The sequence below is a fragment of the Parambassis ranga genome, chromosome 8, assembly GCF_900634625.1.
Source record: "Parambassis ranga chromosome 8, fParRan2.1, whole genome shotgun sequence".
NCBI classification, from domain to species: Eukaryota; Metazoa; Chordata; class Actinopteri; family Ambassidae; genus Parambassis; species Parambassis ranga.
This window is the reverse complement of record NC_041029.1, coordinates 9,139,877-9,163,330: the sequence shown is the minus strand read 5'-3', so window position 1 is coordinate 9,163,330 and position 23,454 is coordinate 9,139,877. Positions and strand designations below refer to the sequence as shown.

At 41.4% G+C, this 23,454-nt stretch overlaps 1 protein-coding gene across 7 annotated transcripts in view; it reads right to left on the bottom strand.

Moving 5' to 3' along the window:
- Window positions 1-3,295: 3,295 nt before the first annotated feature.
- The window catches only part of mybpc2a (myosin binding protein Ca), a 39,741-nt gene continuing 19,582 nt past the window's right edge, over window positions 3,296-23,454 (bottom strand). For all 7 annotated transcript variants that reach the window (XM_028411632.1, XM_028411633.1, XM_028411635.1 and 4 more), the window contains 23 exons: window positions 23,398-23,446; window positions 20,988-21,044; window positions 20,735-20,907; window positions 20,360-20,492; window positions 18,201-18,325; window positions 16,001-16,106; window positions 14,935-15,104; window positions 14,111-14,276; window positions 13,581-13,687; window positions 13,456-13,485; window positions 13,043-13,182; window positions 12,676-12,835; window positions 12,191-12,295; window positions 11,825-12,013; window positions 11,550-11,684; window positions 10,788-10,955; window positions 10,396-10,484; window positions 9,514-9,709; window positions 8,266-8,405; window positions 6,852-7,011; window positions 4,770-4,906; window positions 3,899-4,085; window positions 3,296-3,662 (listed from right to left, as the gene is read on the bottom strand). In XM_028411632.1, the coding sequence (XP_028267433.1) occupies window positions 3,628-3,662; window positions 3,899-4,085; window positions 4,770-4,906; window positions 6,852-7,011; window positions 8,266-8,405; window positions 9,514-9,709; window positions 10,396-10,484; window positions 10,788-10,955; window positions 11,550-11,684; window positions 11,825-12,013; window positions 12,191-12,295; window positions 12,676-12,835; window positions 13,043-13,182; window positions 13,456-13,485; window positions 13,581-13,687; window positions 14,111-14,276; window positions 14,935-15,104; window positions 16,001-16,106; window positions 18,201-18,325; window positions 20,360-20,492; window positions 20,735-20,907; window positions 20,988-21,044; window positions 23,398-23,446 (2,957 nt within the window). In that variant the 3' untranslated portion in view covers window positions 3,296-3,627. The remainder of the gene's footprint in view (window positions 3,663-3,898; window positions 4,086-4,769; window positions 4,907-6,851; window positions 7,012-8,265; window positions 8,406-9,513; window positions 9,710-10,395; window positions 10,485-10,787; window positions 10,956-11,549; window positions 11,685-11,824; window positions 12,014-12,190; window positions 12,296-12,675; window positions 12,836-13,042; window positions 13,183-13,455; window positions 13,486-13,580; window positions 13,688-14,110; window positions 14,277-14,934; window positions 15,105-16,000; window positions 16,107-18,200; window positions 18,326-20,359; window positions 20,493-20,734; window positions 20,908-20,987; window positions 21,045-23,397; window positions 23,447-23,454) is intronic.

Here is a 23,454-nt window from a genome sequence, read left to right as displayed (position 1 = left end):
CCAAAGCCGTACCTCTTTAATATATTGATATTATTGACTGAAACATAAACATCAATAACCAGAATTGTAGGTTTTGTTATAGGGTTCAGTGCTTTGGAGTAAAATTGGAGAATCTGTGTTTTTTTCCCTCATATCTTTTCTGGTTATTTTCAGCTGTAGAGGAGGCCTTTGAGCACAATATAAGGATTATACTGTATATATGTATGTCCCATCTGACCTGAGAATACCTTGGGAACACCAGGAAGAGCAGGAGGATGAGTTGTGGCTGAGGAAATGGGCATCTGGGCTAGTTTGTGTCCCCTGCGTCCTGGGCCATGGTTGAGAGCTGAGATAATGGATGATGGACTAAAATAAAGTAATATAGTGCCCAAGTTAAAAAATGAAGACTAAACTGATTTTTGATAAGTTCAGGAACATTGGCTTTGCTACGGCTTCTTGTACACCATACTATTTAAGGCATCATCAAAACGTATTACCATAATAGGTAATAAGGTTCTTTCATTTCTGTGACTGTACAGCTACAGATATACATTTGTGACATAATGTTAGTTCAACCTATTTAAACAATCTTGCTGTATTTGTAAATGTGCTTTTTATTGCACGATTAAAGACACACAATGCACATGTGTATATAATTCAGCATAATTCTTGCTTTGTAATAAAAGTATGTGCATGTTCCTGTCATCTATAAGGGCACATTTTTCCACCATCCAACACTTCAAAGCCTTTAGTTAAAAAATGGAGCAATAATATCTGAACTTTTCCCCCTCACCTGAACACTGCTGAATCTGAACAGCCTCTTCCGTCAGCATAGTTCAAAGCTGTCTGCTTCCTTTAGCTGCGCGCCGTCATGAAGTTGTCTTGGTGGTGAAATGTGAGGGCAGCTCTCTCCTTTTTAAGGCCTACGCCTCCCCTCCAAATACACCGTGCTCATTATATGGGTCATGAGCCCAGGGAGGGTTTGGGCTCTTTAATCAATGAATACGATGACACAGGGTATAAGTCACACTGGTATTCACAGGGCATAGTGTGGCAGCCAAAAAAGAAAGATGAAGACACAAAGTCCGTGTCAAAAAATGTCCTGTAGGTAAGGTATAGGATGGGCAGTTCAGAGAAAACAGCTGGATGTTTCTATATGATATGTGTGGGTTCTCCCTCTGTTTCATTTAGTTCCTATACTGTAATTACACGGATGAGACTCACTGCAAGGCTCTATCCCTCCACCGCTCTCCCTCACTCGCTCTCCCTCCCCAAGTCTGCGATTTCATGTATAATTACTTGCATAATTATAGTTCCCTCCATCCTAGTGTTTCAGGAGGTCTGTTTCTGTCTCTCTGGTATCTCTTGTCTGTCTTTTTCTTGAACACTGATACATCAGTGCACACAGACACAACAGTACTTGCACCCTACTGATTCTGCCTCCCTTTCACTTTTCCCTTTTGCCTGGTGGTAAGACTCGTCTTGTCACTTCCCTTTGTCTCGTCTCCGTCTGAGGCAGGCCCTGTTCTAATATTGGAAAGACAGCAGAGCAGCTACAGTGTGCATGAAGAAGCTGGTGGTTTACTCCTGAGCTGCCATGCTTCCTCATTAATTATTCATTCAGACATCACAAACTTAAAGAGCCTAAAGGTGTGTCACAGGGAATGAGGGGGAAACAAAATGCTCTATTACTGTTTTTTTGTTCAGACTTACTACTTTCTGAACAAACACATAAACACATAAACCTGCACCTTTTTGTGTTTTTAAAGTTTCTTAAGGCTGATGCCAGTAGATACAATTAGTTTGATTGCTTAGCAACAGAGCATCACTTTTGAGATGGGGAAGAGGGGGTAAAGCTCAGGTGGAATACGAATGTAACATGCTGGTTTTCTGAAGAATCTGTTTTCCCAAAACTTCCATGCAAAGTAGCATGCGGTGTTTCTTCAGCACCACTTTCAAGTGTCAATCAGCAGAGTAACACACCACACTGTGTCTCAGGTTAACTGACAATAAGATTATATCAACACCACACACACTTGCAGAGTCATTTACAGCTCGACAGGGTTCAAAATCTAAGCTTTGTACTGCACTGCAGGTCTACTGTGCAACCAATAATGGCCTACTTTCAGGTATCTGGAGGATGTCCCTGCTTTATCTGGGCATGTGTGCCCTCACCCTGTTTCAACTCATCTTTAACAACATGCTGCAATGTAAAGGCTGAAATGCAAACCATCGTATGCAGAAGTGCTGAGTGTTTCAGGGTGCCAGGAGTCAGGATAAGGCTGGCACTTTTTAAAGAAGCCTTCAGGTTCAGAGTCTCAATCATTGGTGCATTAGTAATGTAATAGTTTCTATTAGCCTGCCAGTCACAGTCACAGCCACAGACCCTCATGATGGTCAGTTGTGCTGTTTGTCATTGTGTTCTTACCCCCTCTGCTGGAGAGACATGAGACCAGGACCTGACATCGTCAGTGGTGGGACAGGCCTGGAGAGTACCACATCTCCAGAGGAGCCTGATATAGTCTCTCGTATTCAGTCACAACCTTTGCTTTCTGTCTACTTGATGTTTTTTTTTTTATTTCCAAGTCTTCCTCAGTCAGATGGTCGCGTTATGGAGTGTAAGGGAGGGTGGGGTCACTTGGGACACCCGGTCTGGGTTGCGCACATCGGTGAGGCTTTAATTTGGTGTGCGAGGCGAGCCACAGCGGACTCTCCCAGCAGAGACGGCGCTGTGTTTGTTTTGCGGGTGTGTAAATTAGCGGTAATTCGTTTGCTCAGTAATGACGTGGGAGAGCTAATTAGGGCAGTGTTGATGGGTGCATTAATTAGTCTCTAGTGTGTGATGCTAATGAGACCCTGATTTGGAGTGTGTGTGTTTGTGTTTGCATGTGCATGAGTGTAAGCCATGTATCTGTAAAGGCCTACCACTACAGGTCACGCCACGAGGAATGTAGTATGAGAGCGTGTGGGAATGGGTAAACACAAGGAGTCTGTGGATGTGACTCAACACGTGTGCCCTGTGTGTGTGTGTGTGTGTACGATGGACTCGGGCTATATCTGTGTATAAGAGCCCCTTTAATCCTGGTTACTCCATGATGTCGGCCATGCTTGGCTGAATATTGATCCCTCCGCTGAACCATTGCAGGGCCAAGACGGGCCCCTGCTCACACATCATACTTGTAACACCACAGTAAGAAAGCAGAGGTGTGCAGCCGGGCAGTCACACTGCAGTGGTTTCAGTGCTACAGCTGCATCCCAATCATAAATTCATACCAGCCTATAAAAACGGACACAAAACAGACAACACAGGGAGCCGTAATGGATGAAAGCCTGTTTTATAAGTGTGTTCAGTGACAGGTCCACTTCACAGATAAGAAGGATCCGTCTGTGTGTGTGTGTCACAGCAGGGCAGTGCTACTACACTGACGCTTCAGGATGTGGCAGCTTTGCTAAAAGAATTTATGGCATATTACTGATGTGGCATTTGTCATAGCAGCAGTGAAAGGCAAGCATATGTGAAGGGGGGGGGGGTAACTTTAGAGCTTCACCAGTAATCTATTCTAATCATATTTATTCATGACTATCCCGTTATACATAATCCATTACTATTCCTGTTCAACTGTATCCTCTGCTATGTCGTGCTGTCGCTCATTTCTTCTCCTGCTCTCCTTTCTCTTGTAAAGCTGTGCAGGAAAAGAGAAATTCAAATCAGCACAAGAGGCCAGCAGATCATCCACTTTAAAGAAACTACAGCACAGGGAGTCAAACTTTAACTAATACAATAAGGTGATTTATCTTTAGCACAAGTGAGGTTTCACACCAAGGGCTGAGGAGCTGGAGATTTGTCGTGTACAGCTGTATTGAGACCTGGGTCACTATTTTAGAGCGGCAGTACGGAAATATAGTTCAGGCAACATACCTCGAACTTCCAGCTTGCACTCCACCTTGTCTTCCCCGTGGTCGTTGATGGCCATGCAGGAGTATCTGCCCCCATCGAACAGGCTCGGCTTGCGGATGTTCAGAGTCAACACTCCCTGGTTGTTCTGCATCAGGAACTTGGGGTCTTCACCAATGATCATATTGTTCTTCATCCAAATGATCTTTGGCTGAGGCACATTGCATTGGAAGGGAGGAGGTAAAATTGGCAGGATGGAAAAGTGGAGGAGGGAGATTGGGGGGGAAGGCGGGAGATGAGGGGAGAGGGAGGGGTGAAATTAGGTCAGCATTTGGGCTTGACAAATCTTTGCCAATTCAGTGGGATAAAAAAAATGTGTGTTCAAAGATTTTTCTGTTCCACCTCTTGTTGGAGCTTCAGACATAAAAATACATTCCTGCTGCAAAGGCATCAAAATCCTCCCTGACTGTTCTACACTCAGTGTTTGACACTGGAAACTTGTAAGCTCACTCAAAGAAAAAAACAAAGTCTGAAATCTGTGGCAAAGCCTTGCAGCACAGCTGTCAGGAGCCAACGCAGGTAAAGTGAATGCAGGGGGATAGGTATGCTCATTATAATACACAGTTTTATCCTCCTCTTTACTATTATTTCAGTTTGTTTTGCAACAATATATATTTTATGCAATATGTATTTTCTAGTTTGAAATCCAGCTATTTTGTAGGACTCCATGTTCCATGAAAATTCAATTAAATATGTGTTTTTATTTATTTATTTATTTTTGTAGATAATTTTATATTTTCTAAAAAAAATCCAATTTAGTTAGTGCGCAGAAAAGGTGCATTTTGTACGGTTGTGATTTTTCAAAAATTAGCAGACACCACCAAAAGTAATTTACCTTGGGGTTGCCACGGACAGCACAGCTGATGGCTGTGGTGTAACCTGCAATCACACTTCGGTCCACCAGAGGAGCTGTGAACTTTGGGGAACAGTTCATGTCCTTCTCTCTGTAGGGTGCAAGGTTATGAAGCAGACCTGGACGGGAGAAGAACTCATTAAGAACATGTACACATGACGTTGCTTCCAGTTTGTGAACTTCAAAGAGCACAGTAATTGCTCCCTTGTATTAATAATGGATATTGAATTCAGAGAAAATGTTTTCTGAGAATATTATGAAAGGAACGGAAGGTCGGATAAATAAAAGTATTTTAGTGAATAATTGGGGAAGAAAAGAATAGTGAAGGGCTTTAACCCTCATGTGTTGTTCGGGACATTTTTGTCCTCTGAGAGAAATTTTTCTGTTTATTTTGGCCATAACTTTGTCAATATGTGGACAAATTGAATCATTTTTCCTCAATAAGCTTAATTTTACATAAATTTTGTTAATATGATTTTAAAATTTTTCATAGGTCAACGGTACACTGTGGGCAAATTTTACCCCCTAATGTGTTGTTCGGGGACAAAAACGTCCCCTAACTTTAACGGTTTTAAAAATATATTAGATAAATATTTTTTTGAAATTTTTTTGCATAGACCTTTTAATTAACTTCAGTTCTAATCAACAGTAGTGAAAAAATCATTTTCCCCCAAGATTTTAACCCTTTAATCACCAATTTTATAAGGGGTTGTGCTGAAAATTGAAAAAAAAAACACAAAATGGCTCATTTTTAATAGAAAAGGTGAATGTGGACTGGATTCTTTTTAACCTTTATTACAGTCTTGGTCATGTCAAACATCAGTAAAAAATTGACTTTATTGCATTATTAGTTTTTGCACAGCACTGGATTTTCTTTTTTTCTGACTATGACCATATTAATATGGTAATTAAGTTGTTAACTGTAAAAATCACAAATTTTACCTCCTACCAACAGGGTAAACCACCAACAATCAAGAATGCATTATTATTTAGTGCCATGGCTGTGCAGTCAAAAAAAGTGTGTTTATAATGTAAGTCTATGGGACAAAATGGGAGAAAAAAAGAAAATCCAGTGCTGTCACATTCTTTTCTATTAAAAATGAGCCATATTGTGTGTGTTTTTTTCAATTTTCAGCACCACCCCTTATAAAATTGGTGATTAAAGGGTTAAAATCCTGGGGGGAAATGATTTTTTCACTACTGTTGATTAGAACTGAAGTTAATTAAAAGGTCTATGCAAAAAAATTTCAAAAAAATATTTATCTAATATATTTTTAAAACCGTTAAAGTTAGGGGACGTTTTTGTCCCGAACAACACATTAGGGTAGTGTTTGCGAACAATCCATGAGGGTTAAATTTAACTCGCACAGAGCACTTTGGCAGCTTGTGTCAAACTGTAAAGCTTTTGAAGAAATATGTATTACATTGACTGTGATGCTTAATTTGTAAAATGCTGTAATCACTTTCTACTGCTTTAGGATTTTGTTTTGCCTTTTACCACAAGCAGCAAAGCAGATTGCTCTTTAAATTATAGATGCATGAAAGTGACATTTTATCCTGAGGTCAGGTATGGGCACAATGTTCGACAATCCTCAGTTTTATAGGCCAGAGAGCTGCTTGAAACACAAAGGAGATTGGCTGGTGGGCTGCCAAATTTTCTGGTAGAGTAGGCAATTGCAACAACACAAAAACAGTAGCAGCATTTGGCTGGTGGCAGGTGCTAATTTCCCAGCCTGGCTGCTTTCATAATCTGCAGCCAGTATTAAATGGTATTTAACACTCTGTCAAAGGATATTTCTGTTTAGCCTAATTAGAGTAAATTAATTTTCCTTTACATGATGTTCGTGTAATGAATCAATTTTTTTCCAATATTTAATCACAAGTGTGCACTTCTATAGTAAAACTAATTGCAGTTATATGTTCATACCATTACACATCGTACTGCTCACTCTGTCTCAATTGAATCCAGTGTGGCCTGCAGCTCAGCATGCGTTGGATGCTGCTTGCCATCAAAAACAATGCTATCATGTTACAGCGCGCAGTGCTCTGTGGGGATTTCATTACCTGTTTTGGTAATGACAGCGGTGTTCTTGCTGATGCCAGACTCATCGCTGAGGCCACAGATGTTTTCGCTGAACACTCGAAAGGAATACTCGTTCCCCATGACCAGGTCGGACACAGTGCAGCTGGGCCTGCGGTTGTGCTCATAGACCGTGAACCACTCCTGATGTGAGAAGGACAGAGAGAAAGACAGGACAGACAGAGTGAGAGAGTGGAAGCAGAGGTTCAGAGAGGCTTACAGCTGAGGTTGAGAGCTACATAAGCTGGAGAATCTCCAATCCCTAGCATCCCTGTTCTTCTAAGTCCACCATCCTGTCCATTCATTCAACATGACATTTTAAAGTGTGGCTTTGCAGATGTGTGACAAATCTCCATGAAGGCATGCCTGGAAGCGTGGATGGAGAGGGCCAAAAATAGCAGCAATCAGGAGATTCCTATGATGGCATGTGTAAAAAGAAAAAACGCTTTCACCTCAGCCATCCTCCTCATGCTGTTTTTTCATTGGCAGATCATGGCTATGTCTTATGATAATTTAATGATTCTGGACTACCAGTAAAATACAATTATAGTATAATTTCATTAGCTTTTCCAAATCTAACATAACACAAGTAGTGTTCATTCTCACTTTGGAAATTGCGACCATGTAGTTTCCACACTGAATGAAAAGAAGAAAATTCAGAGCTTTATTTTTGAGTGAGTTTTTTTCTTGGAATCTGAAACACAGAAATCAGCACTCATGGCTGGTACAAACCCAGATGTTAGTGGCCAACTGATGAATGTTAGAGTAATATCTAGAGTTTTTGCTCCATGTTTGAACTCCACCAACTCAAGCTGGTTCTTTATCAGCTAAATGATCCCCATAACCGTATCTATCTGCCATTTGATGCTGAGTAAAGTGGGTTTTTAGAGATTTATTGCTGAAAGCAGCTGTCTGCTACAGCCAAAACTGAAGCTGATGAGAGCACCGGCAGTGAACCAAAAACAGTTATGAATCTCTGCAGAGCTGTGGGGGAAACTGCTGAATCAGGTTTTAATCCTTTGTGGGCGTATTACCCTTTCATGTTGCACAGTGATTTGATCTACAATTATTATTTATCAACATCAATTACAGTCATTTTATCTAGACAAGGAGCTTGGTGTTTCAAAATGAAATACTGTGTTCAGTCTCTAGGGTATCTGTCTGAATTCACATACACAGTGTGCTCCAGACCATCCAGCACAGTGGAGGATGTTCATAAAAAATGCACTATGGCTCCATCCGTAATACTGTTCTGTAAAACTTTTAGCAAAGTGAAATGTAAAGAAAATGTAAAATAGTCATGAAAAATAAAATTACAGTTTCTCTGAAAGTCTTTGATTCATCCAGTGAGTTACCTCAGCTGTGCTCAGCACCACCTGTACGCTCCTCCGTGCATACCTTAGTCTTCATGTCAGCCTTGTGAATGGTGTAGCCGATAATCTCGGAGTTGCCGTCATCTTTAGGTGGCTTCCACTCTAGTGCAGCATTGAAGCCCCAGACGTCTGTGACATGCACAGCGATGGGAGGCCCGGGCTTTTCTAGCGGGATTGTGAGAAACACATAAGATGGAGTTGGAGGATTTTGTGTGTGTGAAGTGTGAATAACACTTTTTGGTTCTGCTGCGTAGCTGTAGAGGAAAAGTGTTCCACACATGCACAACTCTGGGTCGAGATAACTCTCTTCCCTGCTTGGATATAAATGAGGCTTTTAGAGGAAGATGAGGGGGGAAGAGAGGTGCAAACAGATCAGATCTGGAGCAGGGAAGTCCCAATGAGAAAAAGAAATCAACACTCGCAGCAGCAGAGATTTGACAGATTAGACAGATTAGAAAGATTGACAGATTAGCAGTGCAAAATACAAAGGATCAGAGAAAGGCGGTGTATACTTTACTAGAAAAAACTGTTGGCACAGAACTGACAAAGAAATAGCATGCCTTGCCAGCCTGGATTACAAAGTAGGAGAATGCAGTGTGTTTATCATCGATCCCTCTGTGTGGCCTGCACTGTACACAGCACAGTGCAAAAATACTGTACAACATAGTAATGTATTTGTCATTAATCTTGCTCTGCAGGCTCTCCTCTGTAGACTACAGCAAAGCAGCAAGCAGGGCTTCTGTTTTTGCCCCCCTAATCCTTCCTGTACCGCTCAAACAGTACGGCGACAGATCATCTGAAGGAGGAGGAGGGACAGTTTGATCAGAGGTTCTCATTAGCTCAACCTTCTCAGCAGAGGAAGTGACAGAGTAGCCCTCAAAATCCATATCTAATCCCAGTCTACACGCAAATAATCTCAGCAGAGCCCTGCCAAATAATCCACCCAGAACCCTGACCCAGGCAGACGAGAAATGAGCTGGCGACCACAGTGGCAGTGCAGGAGCCAGGATTATACCACGGAGAGGAATGAGCACTTTGATGATTTGCTACTTTGAGTCACAGATCCCCAGGAGTATGAAATGAGGAATTATAATCAAATTTGAAAAAGAAAACTCTTGACATGTCGCAGATTTCAGCTCAAGCCATCATCCCCCAACAGGTTATTACTCATGTACCTTGTGAAGTATGAACTATATACAAGATGTTCTAATCTTAATGGGAGAACATGCGGGGCAAGTCCCTGTAGGTGAGAAGGCACGGTGATGGGACTGACCTACGACCTGGATGTATATATCAGCAGAATCTGACACATTCTCGATCTGAACAGACAGGGTGTACTTTCCGGAGTGGGTTCTCTCTGCCGAGCGAATAAAGAGGATGCTGTCGACTTCGCTGGTACGAGTTCCCACCGTTTTGTCCTCCAGGAGGACGTCGTCTTTCAACCAGGTCACAACAGGTCGAGGCTTACCCTGCAGTTACAACGACGGAAAGAGAAGGAAAAAAAGCCTGTTTGTTTGTTTGGACAACAGAGATTCATCTCATGCTTCATATACAGTCAACAATGTTGAATTTACAGTATGTTTTCAGCCACTCCTGCTCTTGGACACATTGACAGAACAGTGGGCGCTCTTTTCTCCCAGGAGAAGATCATGCAGCAGTGCTCCTCTGTCTCGGTGCAGGGAGCAGAGCTATGGCTGGCTTTTCTTCTTGTCTATTTTTATTTCTAACAATAGTTTCCCCTTTGCTACTTATGGCTAGCTTCTTTTTTACCAGTGCCATAATTTGCAAGTTGCTGTCAAAGGCTGTACCGCTCCCTGCGCCCTTTAAGCTCTTGCTTTCTCTGTTACTAGCAACATTTACACATCTGATTTGCATTCCAGAGGAAGAAAAAATGACCTGTCAGATTGTAGCCATGGGGGAATCTTAGTATTTCTATCCCAAACACACTAGCAGAGTGCATACAGTACTGTCTTCTAACCAAACTCTGCCGCCTTTCTGCCCATTTCTCAGACAAACCAAATTCAAGATGTAGTTTTAAATGCTTCTGATAGCTGTTCAGTACAAGGTACAAGGCTGCTAATATTGTTTGGTTATGCTTTATTTTCACTGTGCATGTCAACCTGAAAAATAAAATAGCAGCCAGACTTTGACTAACCTGGAAGGGGATGACCAAGTTCACCTTCTCGCCCACAACTGTGATGAGTTTGGTTCTGAGCTGGCGAGGCAGGCGGATCTTTGGATTCTCTGGGTGGAGAGCACAGGAGAGACAGAGCAGGAAAATATAAGTCAGATTTGTAAGAGAGTGGGTAGTGTGGGCGAGTATAGATGTACAGCCCGTACAAATGTATGTGTGGGCAAATTATTCAAATATAAATATACACAGTGGAATTATTAAGAAAGAATTAATTGTAAGTTTACAACAAGTGACCCAAAGGTAAAGCTGGTAATTAGATATGTTTTTTTATTATTTAATAATTATTTATTATTATTTTATTACTAGATGGTGCCAGTGCAAAGATGTTTAAATGTTAAAAGCATCTCTCTAACCCACGATCTCTCTGATAGTGACGGCCTGGCCGAGAGTGGCAGGAGGGCTACGTCCAGCCATATTCACAGCCACCACTCGGAAGAGCATCTTCTCTCCCACCGGGAGTTCCTTCACCCTGTACTGGTTCTTTTCCACCGGTTCCTCATTAGCCTGCACCCACTGGTCACCTGGGGGGAGGAGTCGGAAGGAGCAGATCAGACAGCCGGGAACCATCAAAGATCAGGCAGAATTGATGATCAAGGAGCATTGGTAATGTTGGATTACTGCTGCAGATATGCTAACAGTGGATCTTTTTAATGGCGGACATTTTGACTTGTCACAGTAAGGAAACACAGGTGCATGCTGTGTCACTGTCATGGCTTGCTGGGCCATTTAGTACTACTGAGACATGATTAATTCTACCTCTGCTTTCCCTACTGTGACAAGTCAAAATGTCTACCATGCAAAAGGTCAAATTTCAAACTTTAATCTTCAACCGAGCTAAGTCTTGAATCCAAAGTCTGACAAATCACCCTACAATTCCTACAAGGCAAATAATCAATTGCTCATGTGAACAAGAACATCTGGGTTGCCAGTTTTTTGTTTGTCTCCCTCTTTTGCATAACCGTCTTCTTCTTCTTCTGCCCTTCAAGCAAGGAAGATACAGAAAGCAAAGCTAGAGAAGGGATCCTTAGTTCTAATGCATCAATTGATTTAAATAATATCATTAGTTACAGCTCACAAAGCCACCATAATGCCTGAGTCTAGAGCTGCATATTTACTTCCTTCAATGCTGTACTCAATGATGTAGCCGTTGATGCCGCCAGCTCCGATTTTCTCCGGAGGACGCCACTTCAGCGCGCAGGTAGTGTCTGTCACATCATCCACCATGAGACGAGTGGGCTCGCTGGTGGGGGCTGAGAGAGACAAGAGCTAATTAATACGTTAATACCCACTGTAAATGGGATGGGAAGGTAGGTTAAGCTGCCTCAAAATGAGCATTGTGTGAAAAGCTTCTGTTAATTAACCATTCTGCTAATGACAAAAGGCGACGCACCAATGGGCATGAAGGGCTTTGAGTTTGCACTGGGCTGAGAGATGCCAATGCCGTTGACTGCAAACACTCTCATTTCATAAAGTACACCTTCAATCATCTTCTTAGCTTCATACGTGGTGGACTCATAAACATCAAAGTTGAGTTTCGTCCATCTGGATGAGCCAGTCTTCTTCCTCTCCATCAGGTACCCTGGAGGAAGTCAACACACCGACATACGGTGAAGTCGTTAAAAATGGCTCAGCGTTCTTTGGAAAAGAGTTCAAAAACACTGCAATGTAATAAATAAGAGTGGATTCTAAACTGCTGTTCTCTCCAGGGACGAAGACATCAGATGCGAACATTAGATGCTGCGTGTTTCAGGGTTACCTTTAATGGGAACTCCGCCGTCAAATGCAGGAGGGTCCCATGTGATCATGGCAGAGTCCTCGCCAACTGATGTGCATTTGACATTCTCAGGAGGGTTGGGCACATCTGGAGAGGCAGGTTACAGTTGGAAATTGAAAGTGAGGAAAGATGAAACAGAAAGAGAAATGAGAGCAGGCAAGAGTGTGAGGGAGTGTATGGAAGTGTTTTTGAGGCAGTACAGTGCGTAAGAAAGCACGCAGATGGGATTTGCAGAGTCATGACTGAATGTAACATCCAGTCCCTACCTGCGTACATAAAAAGAAATATATGGCTGCCTTGAAAGTCTAAAAACATTCACACATTCATTACAGTTACACGACTTTCTCCTTTTTAAAATTCACTCATTTGAGTCTGTATTTTCTGAGTCTCAGTTCAAGGATCTTCAGCTTTTCAGCAAAAAATACATCAATGGGGCAAGAAAAGAAATTAAGTGGAAAGCCACTGACCCACAATCTTGACGAAGATTTTCATCTTGTCTTCACCAGCAGGGTTAGTCACAGTGATGGAGTAGTAGCCCTCATCATCTTTTTCCGCCCCCTCTATCACGAAGCTGCTCAGGGTCTTCCTGGTCTCCACGCGGACCCGTCCCTCGGTCACAGACACCTCCTACCGCACCAACCAGGACAGAACAAAAGACAGCGCTGAAGAGGACGGTGTGGCATGACGACAGCTGCCACAAAGACAGGTGATTCAACCTTCCTACAGTTTTTCACTCCTCTTTTGTGCCTAAGTGACTAACAGCTGGACTCTGTGATTGACGTACAAACACAGACAGACTGTTTGAGTGTGTGCAAGGCCTCTGTTCTTTCTCACTTGGTCTCCTTTCATCCAGCACACAGTGGGGGCGGGCTCTCCTGTAATCTCAACATCAAGGCGAAGTTTGTTTCCAGCAACCACTGTGATGGTGTTCTTGCTGCCGGTGGCGCTGGTGTCCAGGTGGATTTTGGGAGGATCTGGTGACCATTAGAATAGAAAATGGGAAGATAAGGTCAATCAGGTGAGTAGGAAGGTATTTATTTAATCTATTTTTGTTTCAAAAGTGACATTCTGCCTTATTAACATTAAATGTAGCTACTTTTATGCTCTATTTTTGGACTTGTCTAAGGAGAAAACAACTGTCTGATGATTAGCAGCATCATGTTGAGTGACATAAACATAACATTTCAAGTAACACAAGAACAATAATTAAAAGATGTTTTTAATTTAATTTATTTTTAAACACTTACCCTGGCGGGGAACATAGTCAATCTTGATCTCTGAGGAGAAAAACATACAAGTAATCTCTTTTAAAATGTTTATGTGGTCAGTCTACATCCATAAAACACTTTTTGGTTTAGCGCATCCCTCTCACCCAGGAAGTTGAGTTTTGCAGAGAGACGGAGTGCATAGCCATCAGGGACAAAGGTGTAATCTCCAGCATCTGAAGGCTTCACGTCATCAATCACCAGCTTGTGGGTCCTGGGGACATGTTACCAGATGTTACCAAGGAGACAACACTCGTTATGACCTGCAATTATGCAAAGGACAGTTGCCCTAGCAACATACTCCATGAGGCAATATCGCAGAGTGAGAAACACACTAAATGGCTTTCACCTTGCGTGACCGCTGTCGCCTTGGCTATCTTTTGCCATAGGCTGCTCTGATGGAGGGATTACTGAGAGAAACCCCAGGCCCTTGGGCTGTGTATGCTGTATGTGTGTGTGTGTGTGTGAGTGCATTTAGAGCTTTACAGATTGCAGCCTATCCCAAAAAATGGGTCAAATGACTAAGAAAACCCTTTTGGCAGCCATATGGCAGACAGTGCTTTTTGTCATAGCTATATGATTTTCTGTGTGTGTGTGTATGGTGAGCTTGAAACACATGAATGCAGAGCAGTGATACCTTCCAATGTGTGTCATTTTGATGCGATCACTGGCCTGGACTTCCACTCCGTCCTTAAACCACTTCCCCGTCACCTTTTCATCAGACACTTCACACTTGAACACAGCCTGTTCGGCTGACTTCACTGTCAGGTCAGCAATGCTCTGCAGAACCTCCAGCTCCTTTTCTGTGGCAAAAGTACAACACATGAATGTTTGTTTACACACTCATTTCAGTGTCATGTGGCAGAAAGGTTGCATAATAATAATAATAATTTTCCATTCTAGTCTACAAAAAGCCAGATAATAAAGAACATATTAGAGTGAGACCTTTTATCTCCATCCATCACCTTGGTGGTCACCACATGCAGACTGTCTACTGAGCCCCTAACACTGAAATAATAATCACCTGATTTAGAGTAACTAAACTTCTCTGTGTCCCTCTCCTTCATCTGAGGACACACATTTTATCACACTTTAATCAATTTAGAAGACTCGTCTGGTTTGCAAGTATGTAGCGAATAAGACAGGCAGATATCTGAAGCCTGATATCAATTTTGGAGGTGTAAAAGAAAATTAGTATGACGAATAATGTGATGAACTACAGATACAAGGGATTAATGAAGTAATATTAATTATGACATGAGTAATGACTAATTTATTGCTTTTCATGCCTGTCAGGATTGAAAACATCATGTGCTGATTAAATTTTCTTTAAGTTCCTAACTGAAGGCTCATGTCTGAAATATATTTGGTAAACTTTAAATGGCAGCCAGCCACTAATAATGTACTGCTTTACAAGGACAGCCTGTTTTCATACATTTTTGAAAGAAGAAGACAAAGTACCTTCAACCTCTAGTTCCGCCTTCGACTCTCCGCCATTGGTGAAGGCGTAATACATCCCAATGTCCTCTGTAGTAGCTTCATTTATGATCAAAATGTGCTTTTTCCCATCTTTTTTGAACCTGTACTTTGAACCTGCTGTCTCTCTGTTCAGCTCAACTCCATCTTTCATCCTGCAGAGAAAAGACACACAGACAGACACCAGTGACACTTCCACACGAAACTCGAAAGGAAGCGCTGCTGATTGACATGTTGGCAGGGTTCTCCATGGCAAGATCCTTCAGGGATCACGAGGCTTTGGCACAGTTGAAAGTGTTGCTTCAAATATACTTAGGGCACATGCATTTTCAATAATAGCAAAAATAGCTCTGAGGAATGTGTCCAATCACATCTAGTCCACAGAAGGTAGTGATTTTCACAGGGAAAAAAAAAATGTGTTTACAATTGTTTAGACATCATTGAGTCTGGATATGTAAACAGTTGTCAATAGTATCACCCAGTCATGCTCATAAAAAGTGCTCACATAACAAGGAACAGCACATTGAAGCTTAAAAGTATACCCCAGAATTAATGTCTTTCCACAACTGCAACACAATTTTGATGCTTAAAATTTTTTATTACAAAAACCATGTTGGTAATGACGCCTCCACTGTTTGCAGGAAATGCTGATCAGCAGAACATAATGGAGGCAATACCACCACCAACCTTCACCTCCATCACCCTGCAGATGCCACAACAGCAGAAACAGTAAGCAACACTTTAGCAGCCCAAGATACTTTCAAGTTTAAGTTAACTCTGTAAATCATATAGACACAATATGTTAAAGATTCATTTTTATTTATGTTTAAGATTACTTGTAATCAATCTTTTGGGCCCTGATAATCTTTATTAAGGTAGCCCTCATCTGTTGTTTTACAAAAACTCCACACCTATCATCTCAGTGAACTCCTTATTAATTTATGCAAGAGTATGTGTAAGCTGCATGAACAATCTTCCTGTTTCGATCTTGACTAATGAATTTGCATTTTATAATTAATTATTATTAGAACCAAAGGGCACATTAGCTCACCACTTGACGTTGGCTCCTTCCTCTGACACTTCCACTTCAAACTCCACCTTCTCACCCACCACTGTGTGAACATCATCCAGCAGCTTGGTGATTGTGACCGGAGGCTCTAAAGACAAATGGATAGCTTTGAGTTTAAACTCCTTTAAAACACCAGAGTGGTACGTTACTGAGTCATTGAAGACCTACGCTATGTATGTAGAGTAATACTGGCTAGGAGCATGACTGGAGGAAGTGTGGAAAGCACACAGGTCTGGAAGGTCCTGGTGATTGGCTAGAGTGAGTAATGTGTTTCAATGGGGCATAACAAAACCAAAACGACCACTGTGTAAGACTGAGGCTCAATTCTAGCACATGCAAAATATCGACTTTCACTGAAATGTGTGTGATTTATACAGCCATGTTGGTGAAGATTCTCAGTCACCCAGGTCATTTTCGTTTATAGAGTCAGACTTAAAAACAGTTGAGTAGCTGACTGGATACATTTCAACATCAGCTCAATGTGGTTAATGACTTAAAGTATTTTGCTATTAAATGTTAACAGACAGAACATGTGTATACTGTGTATGATATGCTGATGGAGTCCTTATCAAAGCCGCCGAACACACACACTTCCTGTGGGTGGAAGGTACCTCAAGTCTCCTGAGGTGGGAGGAGTCACATTGTGTAAGCACATGGCGTGATGCTTGATGCTCTGCTAGCCTCAGCTATTTGTCATCGTCAGCTTCCATTTCCCGTTCCCCAGACATCTCAATACCCTCAAACAGTGAGCCCACAAACTCCCTGAGCCACAACAGCTTTGAGAAATTAGTTTGATGTCGTCAGTGCAATTCTGGGTTTGTCCACATGAAAAAACTGAGAAAGTTAGGAAAGAGAAGGTTTGACACTTAAGTAGACAAAAGAGAAGTCTATAGTCTGAATTTGAAGGAATGAAGTGTGTTATTCACTGATAGTTCACCCCAAAATTAAATATTACAGCTATAGTTTATAGTTGCTCAGTTATATGTGGGTTTTCTTGAGAACATCTGCACTCATGGCATGGCTTTGAGAATGTACTTGTTTACATAAATGTAAATATTTCAGAGCAAAATGACATTAGAAAATAAGTAAAGAAGGCTGACCTAATAATACTGTCCTATCACTCTCTCCAGTATCTTTGGGATGAGTAAACTCATTTGCCCTGATTTTATGTACGCTGAAAATTCTTCTGAGCAGCGAAGTGAAGCGGTGTAACTCCTATAATACAGTCAACTAGACTAACACATCTTTCCATGCATCTGCATCTTGTTACTCATTTCACAAAGCCAGAATGTGATGCCCTGTTTGTGTAAACAAGAAATTCACCCCCGAGAATCACTTCACACCACAAACCCAGCAAAGGCCCCGGCTTTTTTTTTTGCTTTAAGTACTTTATGTCTTTTTTAAAGTACTGAGGCTGCCAGTTTTGACTAGCTGTCATCTGCTGAACTCCCCACTCCCCTCACTAATGTCAAGATGAATCAGCTACAAAAGGCACTGATGTAGGTGTTTGCAAACAGCTACATGATGAATTATATTTTATGGACACAAACAGACACTGTGGCTGCATGGGAGACGAGCTGGCCTCTTAATAAAGCAGCAGCAGTGAGCACCAGGAGTAAAGCATGGGATTAATATAGAGGCAGCTGACCTAATTACGTCTATTAAAGATGTACACTAAAGAGTAATATAATATAATATAATTTAATATAATATAATATAATATAATATAATATAATATAATATAATATAATATAATATAATATAATATAATATAATATAATATAATATAATAATATAGGATCAAAACACTTTGTCCTGTAAATGTGAATGAATATTGATACAAATAATCAATTTTCAAATTGTCCTTGAACACACATTAGTCAAACACTGCTAAATATGTCAGTACATTAGTCCATACAATCATACATGACAATAAACAAAGCATAAAAATTTCACTCACAACGTCCCCATTAAATATGAGTGAGCAGACAACAGAGAGCAGAATGTTACTGTGTGGCATAAAAGCAGTGAAATAAACACGATGATGACAAACACAGACACAAGAAGGGAACAGAGCTGTCAAGCCTCTCAACACTCAAATGACAGCATTTGCCAAACTGAGCAGAAAAAAGCCCTCTCCCTCCTGAAAGAAGGATTCCTCCAAAGACAGTGACTCATATACCTTTGACAAAAACCTCCGTGAAGCACTTCTCCTCCCCAATCACGCACTCATACGCTGCGTCATCCGACAGGTTGCACTTGTTGATAGTGAGTGTCCGCTTGTTGCCCACGCTCTCAAACACATACCTGGACACGCAAAGAGGACAGAGAACAAATAATAATGAGAAAGACAAAGAATAATAAATGACTGCTTTCAGCAAATCCAGCTACAATCAAATGCACAGGGCCCAAAGACATGAGTGACTCAGCTATAGACCTGAACAAAGAAGCCACACATTTACCGCACACCGCTTCAGGGTTGTGCATGCACACATAGAAGTACACTCATCAACACACACACACACATACAGTACATTCAGGTTGCAGTATAATTGTGGTGACTAGGGCTAGTGTCTTCCCCGACATCTGTCAGCTCAAGGTCATTTAATATGAACACTGAAATAATAGTTTCTACTGTAGGGCTGACAGTGGAAGCAGAGTTGTTTGTGTGTGTCTAAAACATTGTTTAAGGCTAATAAAATGGCCTTCAGTTTGTATAAACAAGGCTACCGCAGGGAATCCATGTGTGTATGCTACATCTACATCCACTCAAAGGGACTAAACTGTAAATCTCAGCCGCACTATTACTATTTTTAAAATCCAACAAAGACCAAGTGCCGATCATTTTAGATTTGTTAGCGCTCGTGGTCACAGTGCACAGCCTGGAAAGACCTCCAGGGAGGTTCAGTTCAGGGCAAAATAAAAGACCCCCTCTCCCCCTACTAACTGTCTTAATCATAACAGGAAGACGGCTGCCTTACTTTCCATGAACAGCATGAAGATTCTCAAAATAGCAGATGGTGAAGCCATTGAAAAATTACCGCTCGCAACAGCTGCACCCTCTTCAATAAAACACCAAAAGAAGCCTTTGAAGGAAGAGGAAAAGAGCAAAGAGAAGAGCGACACTGACACTGAGCTCTATGGGCTAAAGATGCTCAAAACTAACATATATCTACTGTTAGACATATATATATATATATATATATATATATATATATATATATATATATATATATATATATATATATATGCCTATATAGTATCAGAGAGTTTAAGTTCGCCCTTTACAGAATAGCCTTTGTACAATCTCCTGCACAACAAGCTTCCTGAACAGCTTCTGTAATCAACTGTACTCCAGCTAATTAACAGTTTGCTCTTGATTAGCTTTCTATCACACCTTCTTAGTATGCAGTGTTCCAGCAAACACAGTTAAGTTACAAAACCAAAACTTTGACATGAAACACACAAGTCCCATATAATCATTGGGACCAAGCTAATAGGCTAAATTATTTAATACCAGGCCAGGGTATTGCTATTAGCTTGTAAGACATAATTATATGGCAACAGAAGGAACATTAACCATCAAAGTTGCAGAAAATGCAGAATTTGTTTCAACTTTTTATTTTCCATGAGTATTGCATCTATGTTTGATGCACAGTCCTGTTTTCTTCAGCTACAGTACATGGAGCAATTTTTGTCTTTTATTGTTGTTTTGGCTCTCTGGCTCATGACTCAACTGTTTGGTTTTCTTCCCTGAGCTCTCAACCAACTCATTTCCAGCTCGAAGTCTACGACTCATCCTAACGTATCCACCCGTCCACTACCAAGCAGCAGGCTTGGTATCATCATCATTGTTGTCAGGTATGGAGGAGGCAACCATCTCACTGTTGCCATTCAGTGGAAGCAATTACTTAAATGGTGAAACATCTTCGAGAAACTAAAGTGAGTGAAAACCTTTTATTACTACAGTAAAATATTCTTTACTTGATACCAATTGTCAAAAGGTGCCTGAAGAAGCTGTTTTAATTGTGACAGTCAGATCATGTGTTTTGTGATGTAGTCAATGCTTGCTGGTGTCAAAATATATTAGTGTATTTATCATTATATTGAATTATATTGAGTTTTTCAGTTTTTGTGTTTTTTGGTAATGATTCTATACTACAGAATGTAGCAGCAGGTGTTAGCTTGGTAGCTCAAATGTTGCTATTTCTGTGTGCAACATGATTAATGTGAAACAATATCACATTAAAATCACAATGAGACACAACATAAACACATACACACCCTCAACATAACAGACACACACACACACACACACACACACACTGCACAGTGGCTCACTTGGCCGATGGTTTGATTTCCTGTCCGTTTTTGAGCCACTTGACAGGAATGTCAGGGTCAGCCACTTCCAAGGTCAACTGGATCCTCTTGCCCTTGTCCACTGAGTAGGCGGGATCCAGCTTGCTTAGGAAAGCTGACAATAAAAATTCAAAGTATTCACTTTTATAGTCAAATAATCCGTAAGTGCCAACCAGCAGGAAGCATATGCTAAAAACCATTCCACCTGTTGTCTTAGTTATTGACATTCTCCCCTGAGGCCTTTTAACACTGCTGGTATTTACAGCCTACTGCATTAGAGAGTTCTCCTTTTCTGCCTGCCACCCCACTCCCGGAGCACAGAGTGCATTTGCCTCCTTGTCTTGTCTCTTTCCTTACCATCACTCTTTTTGGGCTCCGCCCTCATCTTCTTCAGCCGCTTCAGCATGCCCCTCAGGTCTGTGATGCCATACTGAAAGGCAATCTTCTCATAGTCACAGGGCTTGGCTGCCTTTAAAATTTCCCAAACATCCACTTCTTCTTTTGGCTCTTCATCCCTTGGTTTCTTCTCCCTGATTGTGTGAAGGCATTTTTATGAATAATAATAAAAAAAAAAAAACATAGATGCATCTCTGCATGTTAATGATCGTACCTTTTCTTGAGCAGAGCACTGAAGTCAAGGTCGCCAGCATCCTCGCCTGCATCTCCACTGGAGTTTAAAGAGATTTAGAAAGTTTACCTCAGTGTATTTTCAATGTGTTCTGCAAATATTATACATTTAACATAGATTAACTGAACCCAGCAGATACGGTTTACCCTTTTTTCATCCTGTTTCCAGATACATGTGAAAATAGGATGAGAACATAGAGAGTTTTGAGGACTACAAGCTACCATCATGCCCTAAATTCAGGCAACAGAAATAAGCAATAAGCAACAATACTATGCATAATATAGGTAAACCTTATGGTGACAAACTATGCTGCGAGATGACTGAATCCCATTCATCCCAGTTTTGAAGTATGGCTAGGCTGATGTTAGCATGGATCTGGCTAAAGGTGATATTGGCTGTAAACACTTGAGTTTCAATCTCTTGCAGTATAATATGTGTGAACACTTGGGGAAAAACTATTCCTATTTTCCTGCACAAAAAACCCTTTATTACATGCACATTTGCAAACATAAAGTGATGGTGGAAGCTATCACGTGGTGTTGAGTCATCCGTCACCCTCTCATGCTCAACAAGGTGACAAGTACTGTGTGTGGCACACGCCAATAAATGTCTACAGGATCGAGTGCTTGTTGTTTTCCACTGTGAATGGTTTTGGCAGCTCCTTCACAGAGTGGAGTGTGTTTTCCCTGGCATGGTTGAGGCTCATTGAACCCCTGGGAGAGCAAGATAAATGCCAATAAATTCAAAGCCATCCTGAGTGATCATGCTCGTCCCATGGATGAACGGTTCATCCAAGGATAACATCCATCCATGTTATCCTGGCCGTCCTGTTGGGAGTAAATTCTCCTGGGGCTATGGTGTCCTCATTCACAAGACATCCGTGACCACCAAACGGTTGGGTGAGCATGAAAATGGTGTTAAGCCGCCTATTGCAGCCACAACAATTGCGAAATCTCAACCAACTTGAGCACCTTTGAGAGATTTTGGAGCACAGCAGCTGAAGACCACCATCATTAAACAGCAAATAATGGCAGCAGGTCACCGCTGGATGTTTTTACACAAAGTTTGGTTAAACAATTTTTCACAAAATTTAATGGATGTGGAAAAAAAACTGCACTGAACGATCACAAAAGTGGAGATCAGGTGATTACTGTGATGGGCTTTGTGATTTGAGTATAAAATACTCACCTCTCACTTTAAGCTATCACACCACTTCTAATGTGAAAACTGCCCTGTTCAAATGTGACAAACACACAATGAGACAGAAGAGTTTACGTGTGTGGAAATGGAAACTTTGAAGGGCTTACATTGCAGAAATGATCCAACTTAGAGTACATTAAAATTAAAATCAGTTAGATAAAGGCTTTGGATCGGATTATGTATTTTGCTATTTACAAATTGGCTGACACCAGTGTTTTTGGTCTAAATACTTCCATGCATGTATTGTTTGATATAAAAAATAGAGCTAGAAATGTCTTTTCTTTGAAGCCATCTCAGGTGAAGTGGAGTCACAAACACAAAGAAGAAAAAATAGCCTGATAGGCCCCGGGGCAGAAAGTAATGAGTGAAAGAATGCAGTCATGTGTTTGATTGTGAGAAGCACACAAAGGGATGAGTATCCTAAATAGAAAAAAGGACCCTTCATACTTACCTTCTGGAGGTCAAGCTGAATTACCTCCTCATAACAAGGTGTTCAAAAAACTAACACATTATCTCTCCAGCAACATTCATCATGCCAACCTCTCTCCTTCACCCTCCCCCTCATATCAGCATTCTGCAAGTAAGCACACTGACATCCTGTCTAAGCCACAATAACATGCTGTCTCTTTGCATGTCTCGTCTTACCTGCGCCTAATGAGGGAGGAAAATTATATTTTTAAACACAGATTACAAATATGGAGTCTCAGGATGTCAGTGTGAAGGTGTCGGCTGATTTACAATCATAAAGCACACGCACACACACATTACAGTATACAGGCTGAGAACAGCTGAAATAAAAAAGGAACCACACAAGGCACATACATACACTTGCCTCACACAGGCAGATGCAGAGACAGAAATAGACAGTGAGGGTAACAGTTACATATAAAAAAAGAAATGCTGCCTTCAGAGACTGTTAGTGAGACGTGTGACGAAATACATAAGATCCTAAACCTCGCGGGGCTCCAGGTGAAGGCAGCAGATGCACTGAGACGTGACAAAAAGAGAGAAAAATGGCAGGCAGGCTGACTCGCACAAAGCCGGCTGCAAGTGTTAGGGATAGACAGCCACGTGGGCACAGACACTCGTTGAGACTGACAGATGCCCAGAGGCAGCCATCTACAGAGAAGCATATGGGAGACAGTGTGACTGGTGACATGTTGAGTAGACCCTCGCCGACACTGACACTCACGATCGCTTAAAAGCCTCCAAGATGTTGTCCTGCTGGTCCTCTTGTACAGCTGAAACC